The 13,568-nt window shown below is 39.6% G+C and overlaps 1 protein-coding gene across 2 annotated transcripts in view; it reads left to right on the top strand.

The window, feature by feature from the left end:
• Positions 1 to 13,568, top strand: part of CDH18 (cadherin 18) — a 274,706-nt gene that overhangs the window by 124,082 nt on the left and 137,056 nt on the right. For both annotated transcript variants that reach the window (XM_061449261.1, XM_061449260.1), the window contains exon 5: positions 3,091 to 3,385. In XM_061449261.1, the coding sequence (XP_061305245.1) occupies positions 3,091 to 3,385 (295 nt within the window). The remainder of the gene's footprint in view (positions 1 to 3,090; positions 3,386 to 13,568) is intronic.

Below are 13,568 nucleotides of genomic sequence, written 5' to 3'. Positions count from 1 at the left end.
TAGAAGTATTAAAGAAGACAGTTATTTAATCTTTGCCTTACAGAAAAACTCAAAATATAACAAGTGACAAAGGAAAGGCACTTTTGTTATGCAGTAGAAATGCAATGCAAAATCTTCCTGTGTGAATTTAAAATTCAGCATAGAAATTAAAAGGCGTAAATCAAAGTGTTATATTCCAAACAATGTAAGATATCAGGAAGTAAGGAAGCAGGAACTTCTCTTAGCTTTCTCTTGGTTTTGGTTGTTGCCTTACAACTGCAGTGTAAAAGACTCAGTTGCAAATTGAAGGCTATTGAGTTATTAATATTCATAATTAATGTTAATATAATTAATTAATATTGTCAGCTGATTCCTGATTGCATTTTTCAATTGAAGTTTGTTGGATAAAGGGATGTTTAGCAGGAATCACTGGTTGGCCGTGTAGTCAGCTGAGAATCTTTTGTGCTTCTTGACTTTTATTACTTGATAGATATAAAAGCCCTGTGACTCAAAATGTACCTGCATTTTCATCATTAATGACAAGTACAAATAGTTATTTCTTCATAATGAATAATATCTGATATTTCGATTTGTACTATTACAGTGAATTTCTGGGTGTGCCTTTCTACAGTCTGGTATTGGAATACCATGTCTATTTGGATTTTTTTAAGAAAGCTTATTTCTTAAACTCTACAGCAGTTCCTTATTCTTATTGCTATCCTTATTGGTTTATTACCTATGTAATCAATTTCTTAGTTGCTTTATACTTTCCATAATTCCAGTTATGAACACAGTGTTTTTTGCTGGGACCTTTGTATAGTACACCCGAATATGCTTTTGCATATATGCATGTGGAGTTAAAAGGAGACAATGATGGAAATTCTTCTGATCTTTTTCACTTTGGGGTAATTTCAAATTGGGTCCCTTATATCTTCAGAAACTAATCAAATTTGTCGTTTTCCTGTGCATACAAATTCTCTCATTGCTTTCTTGGCTTTTGTTTTTGTTTTTCTGTTTTTTTGGGGGGGAGGGTGGGGAGGTGTTTGTTGGCTTTTTTCTGTATAAATTAAAGACAATTGTTAACATTTGCAAACACTAACACTTAGGAATAGTTTTATCAAAAAAGGAACCTGCAGCAAGAGATACTCAATTCTGATTGTTTCTGAAAAACTGGAATACGAGCAAACCAAGATCAGAATACCAGACTACCTCCTATTCTTGTTTTTAGGAATAAATAACTTCCAGTAACATTTTGACTTCATAGGAAGTTTGGATCTCTGACATTTTACATTGAGTGAATTATTCCTGTCTTATCAGAATACAGTATTATTCTGAGGACAAAAAGAGATGTAACCAGAATTTTGCCCATCTCTTCTTTAAAGGAAAGGTTTAAGACTGTCCTGCTGTCCTATAAAAGCAAAGCCAAGCAAGCAGACCCTTTCTCTGCTTCTTTCTCTCTTCCATTTTCAAAATAAAAAAAATGGGCCCACAGTGGTGACCCTGCTTTGGTTTGGTTATCCAGTCAGATCTTCCTGTAGCTGACATAAGTGCGTGGTGCATTGACTGAAGTTACGCTGAAGTTTACATGATCTGACAATCTTAATTTTATTAGATTTTCCCCTCCTACCCCCCCCATACAAGACAAGATATAAATTATATAAATAATTTCATAGATTTGGTACACAAGAGTAAAAAGTGTTATCAAGCCCCATATGCTTGCTTTTTTTTACAAAGAGCAAACTAGATAATTTTAAAGGCAAGACAAAGAACTGGCAAAAAAAAAAAAAAAATAGAGAGTGAGAAAATATCAGCATCTCTGTATGATTTAAGTCAGAAAAAAGATGGTTTGGACACTCAAAAGTCTATTTTCTCTATCCAAACTTAAATGGTTTCTGAACTGAGAGTGGAAAGGAGTCTGGAAACTAAAACTTAGTAATGCCATGATGCAGATATTGAGAGATAGTCAGAGCACTGAGATAAGAATAAGAATGAGTTCTTAAAATTAGGAAGTTTCCCTTCTGATTTAGCATCACAATATAACTGCACAATACCTGAGGCTGTTCATTTCTGCATTATCACTTTGTTCTCATTGTGCACCTCAATAAATACATTCTGTTCTCAGAGTAGTTCTGATGGAAAAAAAAAAAACACAAACTTCTCAATCTATCAAAAATTACCCCTCCTTCTCGGAGAACACATGTTGAATTTTAATCTAAACAGGCAATTCTTCAAAGTCAAGTTAGAAGCACTGGGGCTTAATGTGGATAGCTTTTTCATTTTCATGTTATCTCTCAGTACACCAGGGTACTTTGTAACTTTTCCTTACCCCTCGCCCCCCCAGTAAATGCAAGCTTTATTCTCCTGAAGGAGGGGTAATATATTAAATGTATATTTTATAGCACAGAGTGTATGAGCCGTGAAAATGCTGGAAGTATGCAAATGAAAACGAAATATATGATGGAAGTATGCAAATGAAAATGCTGAAGTTCAGTGCTTCATTAGAAATAATTTAAATACAAGCAAATTAGGTGAGTTTATAATTAGAACAAAACAAGAAGAACTGAGGGAAAACAGATGTATTTTGTTGTGGGGTAGTCCTGAACATACATCTGTCGCTGTCACACTACACAGTTTCCTTTTGTGTAAACTATGCTATCTTTGCGGCCACAGAAGATAACATAGGTGGTGGGACTGAACTATGTCATTGAGGCAAGCAGTCCTCAGTGGGACAGCTTCAGGCTTAGTGCTTAAGGCAGTTTCTGGCAATGAATGCTGTATGGTAACTGCTGAAAGGACTAAAACCAAACCATAATAAAATAAAAGCCACCCCAGTTACTATAATATTCTTAACTTAGGAAAGTTTTCTAGAATGGACATGCACCAAAAAAATCCCATCTTTAAAAGTGAACTATACTGGGTGATTATGATCCTGAACAAAATGATGGAATTGACAGCAATGCCACATAAGGGATTACAACAAGAGATGGGAAGGTTAAAAACTAAGTGGATGGTGCTAACAGAAATATTACAGTTTTTAGATCTTTTGTGAAATAACCTTTTATGAAGTTTAATAGGTCATTTTATATGATTTTATGTGTTTATATTTTACAGCTGCACTCCAATTCTGACAAAGGTGATGGATCAGTCAAGTACATTCTTACTGGAGAAGGGGCAGGAACTATCTTTATTATTGATGACACGACTGGAGACATCCATTCAACCAAAAGCCTAGATCGAGAGCAGAAGACACACTATGTGCTTCATGCCCAAGCTATTGATAGACGGACAAACAAGCCACTCGAGCCTGAATCTGAATTTATTATCAAGGTACAGGATATCAATGACAATGCACCAAAATTTACAGATGGACCATACATTGTTACTGTGCCAGAGATGTCTGAAATGGGTAAGGAAAACAAATTGTTACATTCAACAAGCTTTTAACAAGTTAAAATCCCGCATGCTGTTGTTGACAAAATTATGACAGTTATTGTATCATTGATTTTATGTAAAACATATTACAGTTGAGATTATAGGAAGCCATCAAATGCAACCTTGCATGTTACTTGGAACATTCATATTAAGAAAACAGGATACCACACGCATGTTGACTGTAGAGAGTCTCTCTTACTCTTGAATGCTTTAACAGACAGTCCTGGGCAAATTGTACTTTGCACTCTAGAAACAAGATGTATTCATATATTCATCATCCAGCTACTCTATAGCATTGTCTTACATCTATATGAGTAGTCTGTGCAATTCGCAGAATTAAACAAATACAAAGAAACAGTGAGTTTCTAGACTACTTTAGACCATGGTATCATATGTTTATTTACCTTGATTAAGTTTCTTATAAAGTTCTCAAATTCACAAAAGTACCGATCTTTGGTTTTCCCTGTTAAAAATTTATTTCATATGTATTCTTATTATTTGAGGTACCAAAACCACAGCTATTACAGATGTGCATAGTAAAAACAGTGCATTCCAAACATCTCTACAATTCTTTGCTTGCATATACAAATGAAGCATGGTATATGAAATATTTGTGAACATGTAGTAATCGTGGCTGTCCTGGAAATACCGAAGCATATTAAGTTTTAATCCTGAACCATGGTGTTCAGAGCTGTGACAGTTTAGAAGCAGAGACTGAATTTTACACCAGTGGCTTCTTCACTGAAGTAAGTGAAGTTAATCTTGTATAAAGTAGAGGATAATTATACTTTCCTATCTACCGTACGAAATCAGATTGTATTAAATGGACTTTGCAGCTTAGCAAATATCATGGTTTAAAAGGGTAAGAAGTTTCCCCCATTCTCTGTCTTTTCCCCTAACTTAATGGCTGCCTCTTCATTCTTTCTGTCACTGCCCCTGCCCCTGCCACTTCACTGACACATAAGAGTACTTTCTTGATTTTCTGCTCAAAATATTCTCCATACGTTATGTTCTGAAAAATAGTCTGTCTGTATCATAATTGCCTTGTTCTACTTTGTTCTTTGTAGGTACTTGTAGTATTATTCTCCTTTTCCAGTGCTTTCCTCTCTTCCGAGTCCTCTCACAGTGTGTTACTTCAGATGTCTCTTCCCAGCTGTGGAGCACTCAAGCCTTCTTTTCTGTAGTCTCTCTCACAGTAAGAATGTATGAAGGGAGAAACATTGTTCTTTGGTCTCCTCCTATTTAATTCTCTCTTCTTCTTTCATATTACCCCTCAACTTCCCTTTTATGAATTTCCTTCTTTAGACAGTCTATTATTTCTCTCTTAATTGCTACTTCATCTTTGTCTGTAATTTGTATTTCTCCCTCATTCCACCTGTTATTATAATGATTTAACATTATTATTTCTAATAGTGTCTTGTGTCACTACCAGAAGAACAATCTGTATTAGCCATTCCTGATTTGTAAATATCTAGCTAATAAAGATTTTCAGATTATTGATAAAATGTATTTTCATTCCTTAAAATAATTTGCAAGCTGTTCATTATTCTCTTAAATCTCTTGCTCTCTGTCCTGGGTTCAGCAGTAGCAGTCATTTTTCTCCTTCTTGGTAGCTGGTGTAGTGCAGTGTTTTGACTTTCAGCTCGGGAACAGAACTGATAGCGATGTTTTGGTTTGGCCAAGGACTTTGTGAGCCTCATGCTCTGCCAGGGAGGAGGCGAAGCCAGGAGGAAGCAGAGACAGGACACCTGACCCAAACTGACCAAAGAGGTATTCCATACCACAGCACGTCATGCCCTGGATGTAACTGGGAGTTAGCCGGAAGGGCTGGGAGACTGCAGGGTTGGAGGAGGTATCGGTTGGAGCTTGGTCGGGCTTGGGGGCCGAGTTATCGGTCAGCGGGTGGTGAGGTGTTGTATTCTCTTCCCTTGTTATTTCCTTTATCATTATTATCATTGGTGGTAGCAGTAGTGATTTGTGTTATATCTTAGTTACTAAACTGTTCTTATCTCAACCCGTGGGAGTTGCATTCTTTTCAATTCTCCTCTCCACCCCTCCGAGAGCAGGGGGAGGGCAAGAAAGGGGGGGGAAGTGAGCGAACGAATTACCTGACTGGGTTTAAACCCAGTCAGGTAATAATAATTTGCAAGCTGTTCATTGTTCTCTTAAATCTCTTGCTCTCAAATACTGACTTCCTAGATACCAGCTTTTACTTCAAGCTATAAACATGTAGGTGCATACCATCTATAGAGTGATGCTAGTATATATAATAGGATGTGGTTTTAATGTACATTGCCTATTTTAACCATCTAAGCATACTATTGCAAATATCATCCCCAAGAGAAACTTACAGACATGTAGAAAAGCAGCATTCCTGTGAGTAATGTCATAACACCAGGTCTATTTAGAATCATAGAATCATAGAATAGTTACGGTTGGAAAAGACCTTAAGATCACAGTATCACACAGTATCACAGTATGCTAGAGATTGGAAGGGACCTCGAAAGATCATCTAGTCCAATCCCCCTGCCGGAGCAGGAACACCTAGATAATGTTACACAGGAATGTGTCCAGGCGGGTTTTGAATGCCTCCAGGGAAGGAGACTCCACAACCTCCCTGGGCAGCCTGTTCCAGTGTTCCGTCACCCTCACTGACAAGAAGTTTCTTCTCAAGTTTAAGTGGAACCTCTTGTGTTCCAGTTTGTACCCATTACCCCTTGTCCTATCATTGTTTGCCACTGAGTAGAGCCTGGCTTCATCCTCGTGACACTCCCCCTTTATATATTTATATACACTAATAAGGTCACCCCTCAGTCTCCTCTTCTCCAAACTATAGACACCCAGCTCCCTCAGTCTTTCCTCATAAGGGAGATGCTCCACTCCCTTAATCATCTTCGTTGCCTGCCTTCTCTCCTTCAGCCAGTTCACAGTCCACCTCACTACCTGGTCATCCAGACCACACTCCCTCAATTTAGCTGTGAGGATGCTGTGGGAGACTGTGTCAAATGCTTTGCTGAAGTCAAGGTAGACCACATCCACCGCTCTGCCATAATCCATCCACCGTGTTATTTCCTCATAAAAGGCTATGAGATTGGTCAAACATGATTTCCCCTTGGTGAAGCCATGTTGACTGCCCCTCATAACCCTCTTATCCTTGATATGCCTTAAGGTGGCACCAAGGAAAAGGTGTTCCATCACTTTCCCAGGGATGGAGGTGAGGCTGACCGGTCTATAGTTACCCGGGTCCTCCTTCTTGCCCTTTTTGAAGACTGGAGTGACATTTGATTTCCTCCAGTCCTCAGGCACCTCTCCCGTTTCCCAAGACTTGGTAAAGATGATGGAGAGCGGTCTAACAATGACTTCCGCCAGTTCCCTCAGCACCCGCGGGTGCATCCCATCTGGACCCATGGATTTATGGATGTCCAAATTGCTCAACTGGTCTCTAACCCATTCCTCATCGACTAAGGCAAACCGCTCCGTTGACCTGACTTCATCTAAGGTCTCAGGGGTACAGGGCTCTTCAGGACTGCCTGCAGCAGAGTAGACAGAGACAAAGAAGGCATTCAGTAACTCTGCCATCTCTGTATCTTCTGTCACCAGGGCACCCATCCCATTCATCAGTGGGCCTACATTGCCTCTGGTGTTAGTTTTGTCTGCCATGTATTTGAAAAAGCTCTTTTTGCTGTCCTTGACCCTTCTTGCTAGGTTTAATTCTAAGGAGGCCTTAGTCATCCTAGTTGCCTTCCTACATCCTCTAGCAGCAGCCTTATATTCCTCCCAAGTGGCCAGCCCCTCCTTCCATGACTTGTAAACTCTCCTCTTCCACTTGAGCATACCCAGCAATTCCCTATTTATCCACGCAGGTCTCCTGGCCCTCTTCCTTGACTTCATATGTGTCGGGATGCTCTGATCTTGAGCTCGGAAAAAGCAATCCTTGAATGTCAACCATCTTGGGCCCCTTTACCTTCAAACAGCCTTGCCCATGGGATTTCCCCTAGCAATTGCTTGAAAAGGCCAAAGTTTGCCCTGCTAAAGTCCAGGGTTGCAATTCTACTTGCTATTCTACTAGTCGTACCACACAAGATCCTGAACTACACCATCTCATGGTCGCTGCAACCAAGGCAGCCCTCAACCCTTACTGCTTCGACGAGATCCTCCTTGTTAGTGAGGATGAGATCCAGCAGTGCTCCTCTCCTGGTTGGCTCATCCACCATTTGCATGAGGAAGTTATCATCCATACACTGGAGGAACCTCCTGGACTGTGGCTGGGTTGCTGAGTGGTCCTTCCAGGAAACATCAGGGAAGTTAAAATCCCCCACGACGACCACGGCCTGTGACTGTGGTATAATATTGTCAAACATGTCTATATTATCAATTTAAACAAAAAAAATAACCAACACAATTTAAATGGAGCTACAACGTGCTTCATTAGAATCATAGAATCATAGAATAGTTAGGGTTGGAAAGGACCTTAAGATCATCTAGTTCCATCCCCCCTGCCATGGGCAGGGGCACCTAACACTAAATCATGTCACCCAAGGCTCTGACCAACCTGGCCTTGAACACTGCCAGGAATGGAGCATTCCCAACTTCCCTGGGCAACCTATTCCAGTGCCTCACCACCATAACAGTAAAGAACTTCCTCCTTATATCCAGTCTAAACTTCCCCTGTTTAAGTTTGAGCCCGTTACCCCTTGTCCTATTGCTACAGTCCCTAATGAATAGTCCATTCCCATCATCCTTATGGGCCCCCTTCAGATACTGGAAGGCTGCTATCAGGTCTCCACGCAGCCTTCTCTTCTCCAGGCTGAACAGCCACAACTTTCTCACCCTGTCTTCATACGGGAGGTGCTCCAGTCCCATGATCATCCCCGTGGCCCTCCTCTGGACTTGTTCCAACAGTTCCATGTCCTTTTGATGTTGAGGACACCAGAACTGCACCCAATACTCCAAGTGAGGTCTCACAAGAGCAGAGTAGAGGGGCAGGATCACCTCCTTCGACCTGCTTGGTCACACTTCTTTTGATGCAGCCCAGGATATGGTTGGCGTTCTGGGCTGCAAGTGCACACTGCCAGCTCATGTTCATTTTCTCATTGACCAATACCCCCAAGTCCTTCTCTACAGGGCTGCTCGGAATCTCTTCTCTGGCCAACCTGTAGCTGTGTCTGTGATAGCTCCGACCCAGGTGTAGGACCTTGCTCTTGGCATGGTTAAACTTCATAAAGTTGGCATCAACCCACCTCACAAGTGTGTCAAGGTACCTCTGGATGGTATTCCTTCCCTTCAGCGTATCAACCAAACCACACAGCTTGGTGTCATCGGCAAACTTGCTGAGGGCGCACTCAATCCCACTGTCAATGCCACTGACAAAGATGTTGAACAAGACCGGTCCCAATACCGATCCCTGAGGGACACCACTTGTTACTGGTCTCCAGCCGGACATTGAGCCATTGACCACAACTCTTTGCGTCTGGCCATCCAGCCATATCCACGGAGTGGTCCACCTATCAAATTGGTGTCTTTCCAATTTAGAGACAAGGATGTCATGCGGGGCAGTGTTGAACACTTTGCACAAGTGCTGGTAGATGACATCAACTGCTCTGCCCCTGTCCATCAGTTCCGTAGCCCCATCATAGAAGGCCACTAAATTGGTCAGGCAGGATTTCCCCTTAGTGAAGCTGTGCTGGCTGCCACCAAGCACCTTGTTGATTTTCATGTGCCTTAGCATGCATTCGAGAAGAATCTGCTCCAAGATTTTGCCAGGCACAGAGGTGAGACTGACTGGTCTGTAATTCCCTGGGTCACTCTTTTTTCCCTTTCTTGAAAATGGGAGTTATATTTCCTTTTCCAGTCATCGGGAACTTTACCTGAGTGCCATGATTTTTCAAATATGTTGGCCAGTGGCTTCGCAACTTCATTTGTCAGCTTCTTCAGGACCTGCGGTTGGATTTCATCAGGTCCCATGGACTTGTGTATGTTCAGGTTCTTAAGATGGTCTTGAACCAGGTCCTCTCCTACAATGGGCCTAAGGTCTTCATTCTCACAGTCCCTATGTCTGCCTTCTAAGACTTGGGTGGTGTGGTCAGTTGCCAGTGAAGACTGAGGCAAAGAAGTCGTTAAGAGCCTCAGCCTTCTCCAAATCCAAAGACATTTGTCAAGACACTTTTGTGGGAAGTACTACAGTGAGGTTATTCCCAGTAAGAGTACTGTAGGCCTGTATGAAACCTCTTCACTGTGGCACAAAGCTTTACTGTTGGAGCTAATTTCAGTAGCATCTACGCTCTTATCTCAGTTGTCTCTTGTTACACCTCAGACTCTTGATATTAAATTCATTTTCTTTATCAACTGTCTTCAAAAATGCATAACTCTGTCTTCCTCTTTCTTTAGTTTCCTTTGTCTTTAATGGAACATTTTAATTAATTGATTATTTCCTTCCCCTCTGGAAGCCTTTTATTTTCTTTGTAGGAGGAAAGACAGTGGAAAGGAAATCAATGTTATACTCAAAGTCAAAACCAGCCAATATAATTGTTTTTCATTTGTTCACTCAAAGTTCCCCTTTTCTTTCATCCTGTCAAAATGTATTACTTTTGGCTAGATGTTAGTCATAATTCTGTAGTAGTCTGAATCTTGGTATTACTGTTCAGCTACATTATAAATGTTACTGTTTTCCAAAGAGCAATTTGAGTAGTCTGAGATAGCATTTGGGGTTAAAAAATAGAGTGGATTATGGCAAACCAAGGAACTTCTAGTGTGTTGTGGTTTAAGCCCAGCTGGTAACTCAGAACATATCATTAATGCATATTTTTTTATAAATGAAATACTTTACTGGTTGTACCTGAGGTAAATCATTAAAATATCTATACAATCTAAGCAGCACTTTTGTGTTGTTTGAATAAAATTGAATTTTCATATCCTGCTGTACAGGCAACCTGCTGTAGGCATACAGCATATTATCCTTGCAAATTCATGATCATTATTTTCTTTTTCTCTTATTGATTTGTTTGTTCTTTGCATTCTGAAAGCATTTTGTTGTCTGCAGTCTCAGGAAGACTTAATTCTATTATTGCTTCCACAGGATCCATTTTCTGTCAAATAATGGACATCCCTATGCCAGTTTCATTAGTTCTGTAATAAGCATATTTTTTGACATTAGCTGAGGAGTCTATACATCACTGAACATCTTGTTGTTATTGTATGAATTCTTAAGGATGCTTCAGTATTTTAAAAGTATCTTCCACTTCATTTCATGGTCATGTAAAGAACTTTCAGTGCTACTGTCTCTCTGTAACAGCCCTCATGCTGAGTAGCTGGTGGTATTTTTCATCTCTGTTATGCTGTTAATTTCAGCATCAGCTTCGTGTCTGTCTCCTCAAACAGCTGATATTTTTACCACAAGTTGACCCTTGATCTATTTGTGAAAGCTGTAGGATGTTTATGGCTTTTGTTTTTTTTAGGTAACTAGCAAGAAAGTACAGGTAAGTTTTGTTAAATTATTTGCCAAATATTAGATTGCAGTGTTTCCTGTGGCATAAAGTGAACATATTATTTATGTTTTATGTACTGTGCTGGAAGAACTGAAAGAAAACACCTAATTCTTGCCTTCTTGCCTTCTTGACACTTCTCCTTAAAGTTAGCTCAAGATCCAATTTTCATGTCTGAAATTATTTCTTCTGCAGTGTAAAAAGCTCACTTTCATTGAGATCTATGCTCTGTTTTATAGAAGAGTCATCATTATCATCACTGGTGTAGAGGGGCATTGGAACTAGACGGTCTTAACATACTTTCCAAACCAAACCATCCTGTGATTCTATCTTAATATAATGGAAAAGAAAAACTTTTTCTTTGTTTGTTTGTTTGTTTCCCCAAACAACAAAAGCCTTCCATTCAGGTATCTTCAAAATGAGTGAAATACAGCATATTAAATTTTCTAGTGTTCTATGTAGTCATGCATAAGAAGTGTATTCCAAATAAATTCTCCTTAACAAATTAATAGATACATTGGACTTTTATGAACTTCCTTCCAGGGTATTATAATGTGAGGTAGTCATAATTTCAGATAATCTGGAAGGCATTATTCATGGGGTTCATAAATATGATTTGCATGGGATGTGTCTCTTTATCTTCCTGTGTTGTTTGATTTTTATCTTATGATAAAGATATCTGACAAAAAGAGTGTGAATTTCTACAGCAAGGACTTGAATCAATGATACAGTCACTAGATATGCGTTGATTTCCTGGTGAAGACACTGTTTTCTAATGTAGAATTAAACTAAAACATTCTGTTAACAGTGCAGCAAACTATGGAAAATCATACATAGAGATCTTGCATTCTCCACAGACATGCTTTATTAAACTTCCCCATTATACATCAGAAATTTGTCTTCAGAGAGACAGATTGAAGCAGATTTTGAAGAGATTTTGAAATAAAACTACAGTTTGCTTTCCCAAATGAATGTTCCTTATTTTTGATAACAGAAAAAAGGTAAGGTTATAGAATGGTGTTCAGAGTAGACAGACGTATTTTACAGCTCTGTATAGAGCATTAGCTAAGAAAACAGAATTCCCAATATGGAATCTCTAAACTGTAGCAGGAAATAATGTGGAATAGTTGTTGTACTCTGAGTGAGCAGAGCCTCCACTTTGGGGAAAAGTCTTTTTATTACCTAACTGGAGTGTCAAAATGCTTTCATAGCAAAATTTTGAGGTTTTCTTGACAGGCACTTTCACAGTAGATTAGTGAAGAAAGTATGGAAGGTATGCCTCTGGGTTCGATGTTCATATCCATTCTGAAGTCTCTGGAGAAATTAGATCCTTTTTTTTTGTGTTAGATTATTTTCCTCAGAATTGTTAACATTAAAAATAGCAAGGCAGCTGTACTATATAGTTTTCCATCTGAATCCTTTATATGTCTCAACAGCAAAAAACTGATTCTGCATCTGAATGGTACAAATATATTTGGAATCATGATTTGTCTGTCATGTTGTGTAGCTGAATTATGCTAACTTTGGAAGGAGTAATTGGAAGCTAAAGGTACTTTACCTTTTCTAACAAGGCATTCTAACCCATAGCTTTCACAAGCTGCCTTTCCTCTGTGCTGAGTAAATCAGTCAAGAGATAGGCAAAAGGCCAGTATGGATACATCTTATAAGGTGCTGAGAGTGCTTGTGTACTACAGTGGAAAAGTTAAGCATCTGATGAGCTACATTGCCCTAAATGAGGGTTTGAGAGGTGGGGTGGGGGGGTTGAGTTAAAGTTGTGATTCTAAGTGGTTTTTAGGTAGAAAGAGAACACTTCACCACTGTGCAGTACCAAATTACTATTATCAGGTGTTCCTTAGGAGAGAGATAGAGATGTACTTGAAAATCACTGTGGCAGATTTTAAAGCATAATAGCATTCCATTCATGGTAAAATGACCTGTCTGTTGCTTATGTGAGATACTGCCTTTCAGTAGGCCTCTTTCGTTGTCCCACATCAGTGAGCACTCAGATTCTATCCCCTGCCTTTTGAGAGGAGAGAAGAGAGAGAAGAGAGAGGAAAGGAGAATGAGAGAACCATGAAATCTCAGTATTTCTGGTATTTTCTTCTTTTGGAATAGCCAAAATCTGTTCATCCGTTCCCAAACCTACCTTGATTATCTAGAACTGGAAAAAGTGCAAATGCAAACTCAAAGGTACAGAAGTTGCCCAGCACTCTGTGTAGCAAACTGTGGTAGGTGACTGATTATTGGATGAGCATGTTTTTGTTGTATGCTGCCCTGGGTTCAGCAGTTATTTCCCTTATCATCATTATTACTGGTGGTAGCAGTAGTGATTTGTGTTATACCTTAGTTACTGGACTGTTCTCTCAACCTGTGGGAGTTACATTTTTTTGATTCTCCTCGCCATCCCTCCAGGAGCAGGGGGAGGAAGAATGGGGGGAGTGAGTGAGCGGCTGCGTGGTTCTGAGTTACTGGCTGTGCTTAAACCACAGCATATGCAATTAAAAAAACCCAAACCAGTAACCTGTTTATCTTTAATGATTCCACACATTCCAACATATAATAATGAAGCCATGAATAAATTATTGTCGACAGGCCTTTATCCTTGAATACAGCAAGCTTATAACTGAAAGAAAGGTCACAGCTTTTTCACCTCAAGTTAGAAATTACTGCCATACT

The sequence above is a fragment of the Pezoporus flaviventris genome, unplaced genomic scaffold (genome assembly GCF_033815535.1).
Source record: "Pezoporus flaviventris isolate CSIRO_AGI_PZ_B2104156 unplaced genomic scaffold, CSIRO_AGI_Pfla_v1 ptg000007l, whole genome shotgun sequence".
NCBI classification, from domain to species: Eukaryota; Metazoa; Chordata; class Aves; order Psittaciformes; family Psittacidae; genus Pezoporus; species Pezoporus flaviventris.
This window is presented reverse-complemented; position numbering and strand designations above follow the sequence as displayed.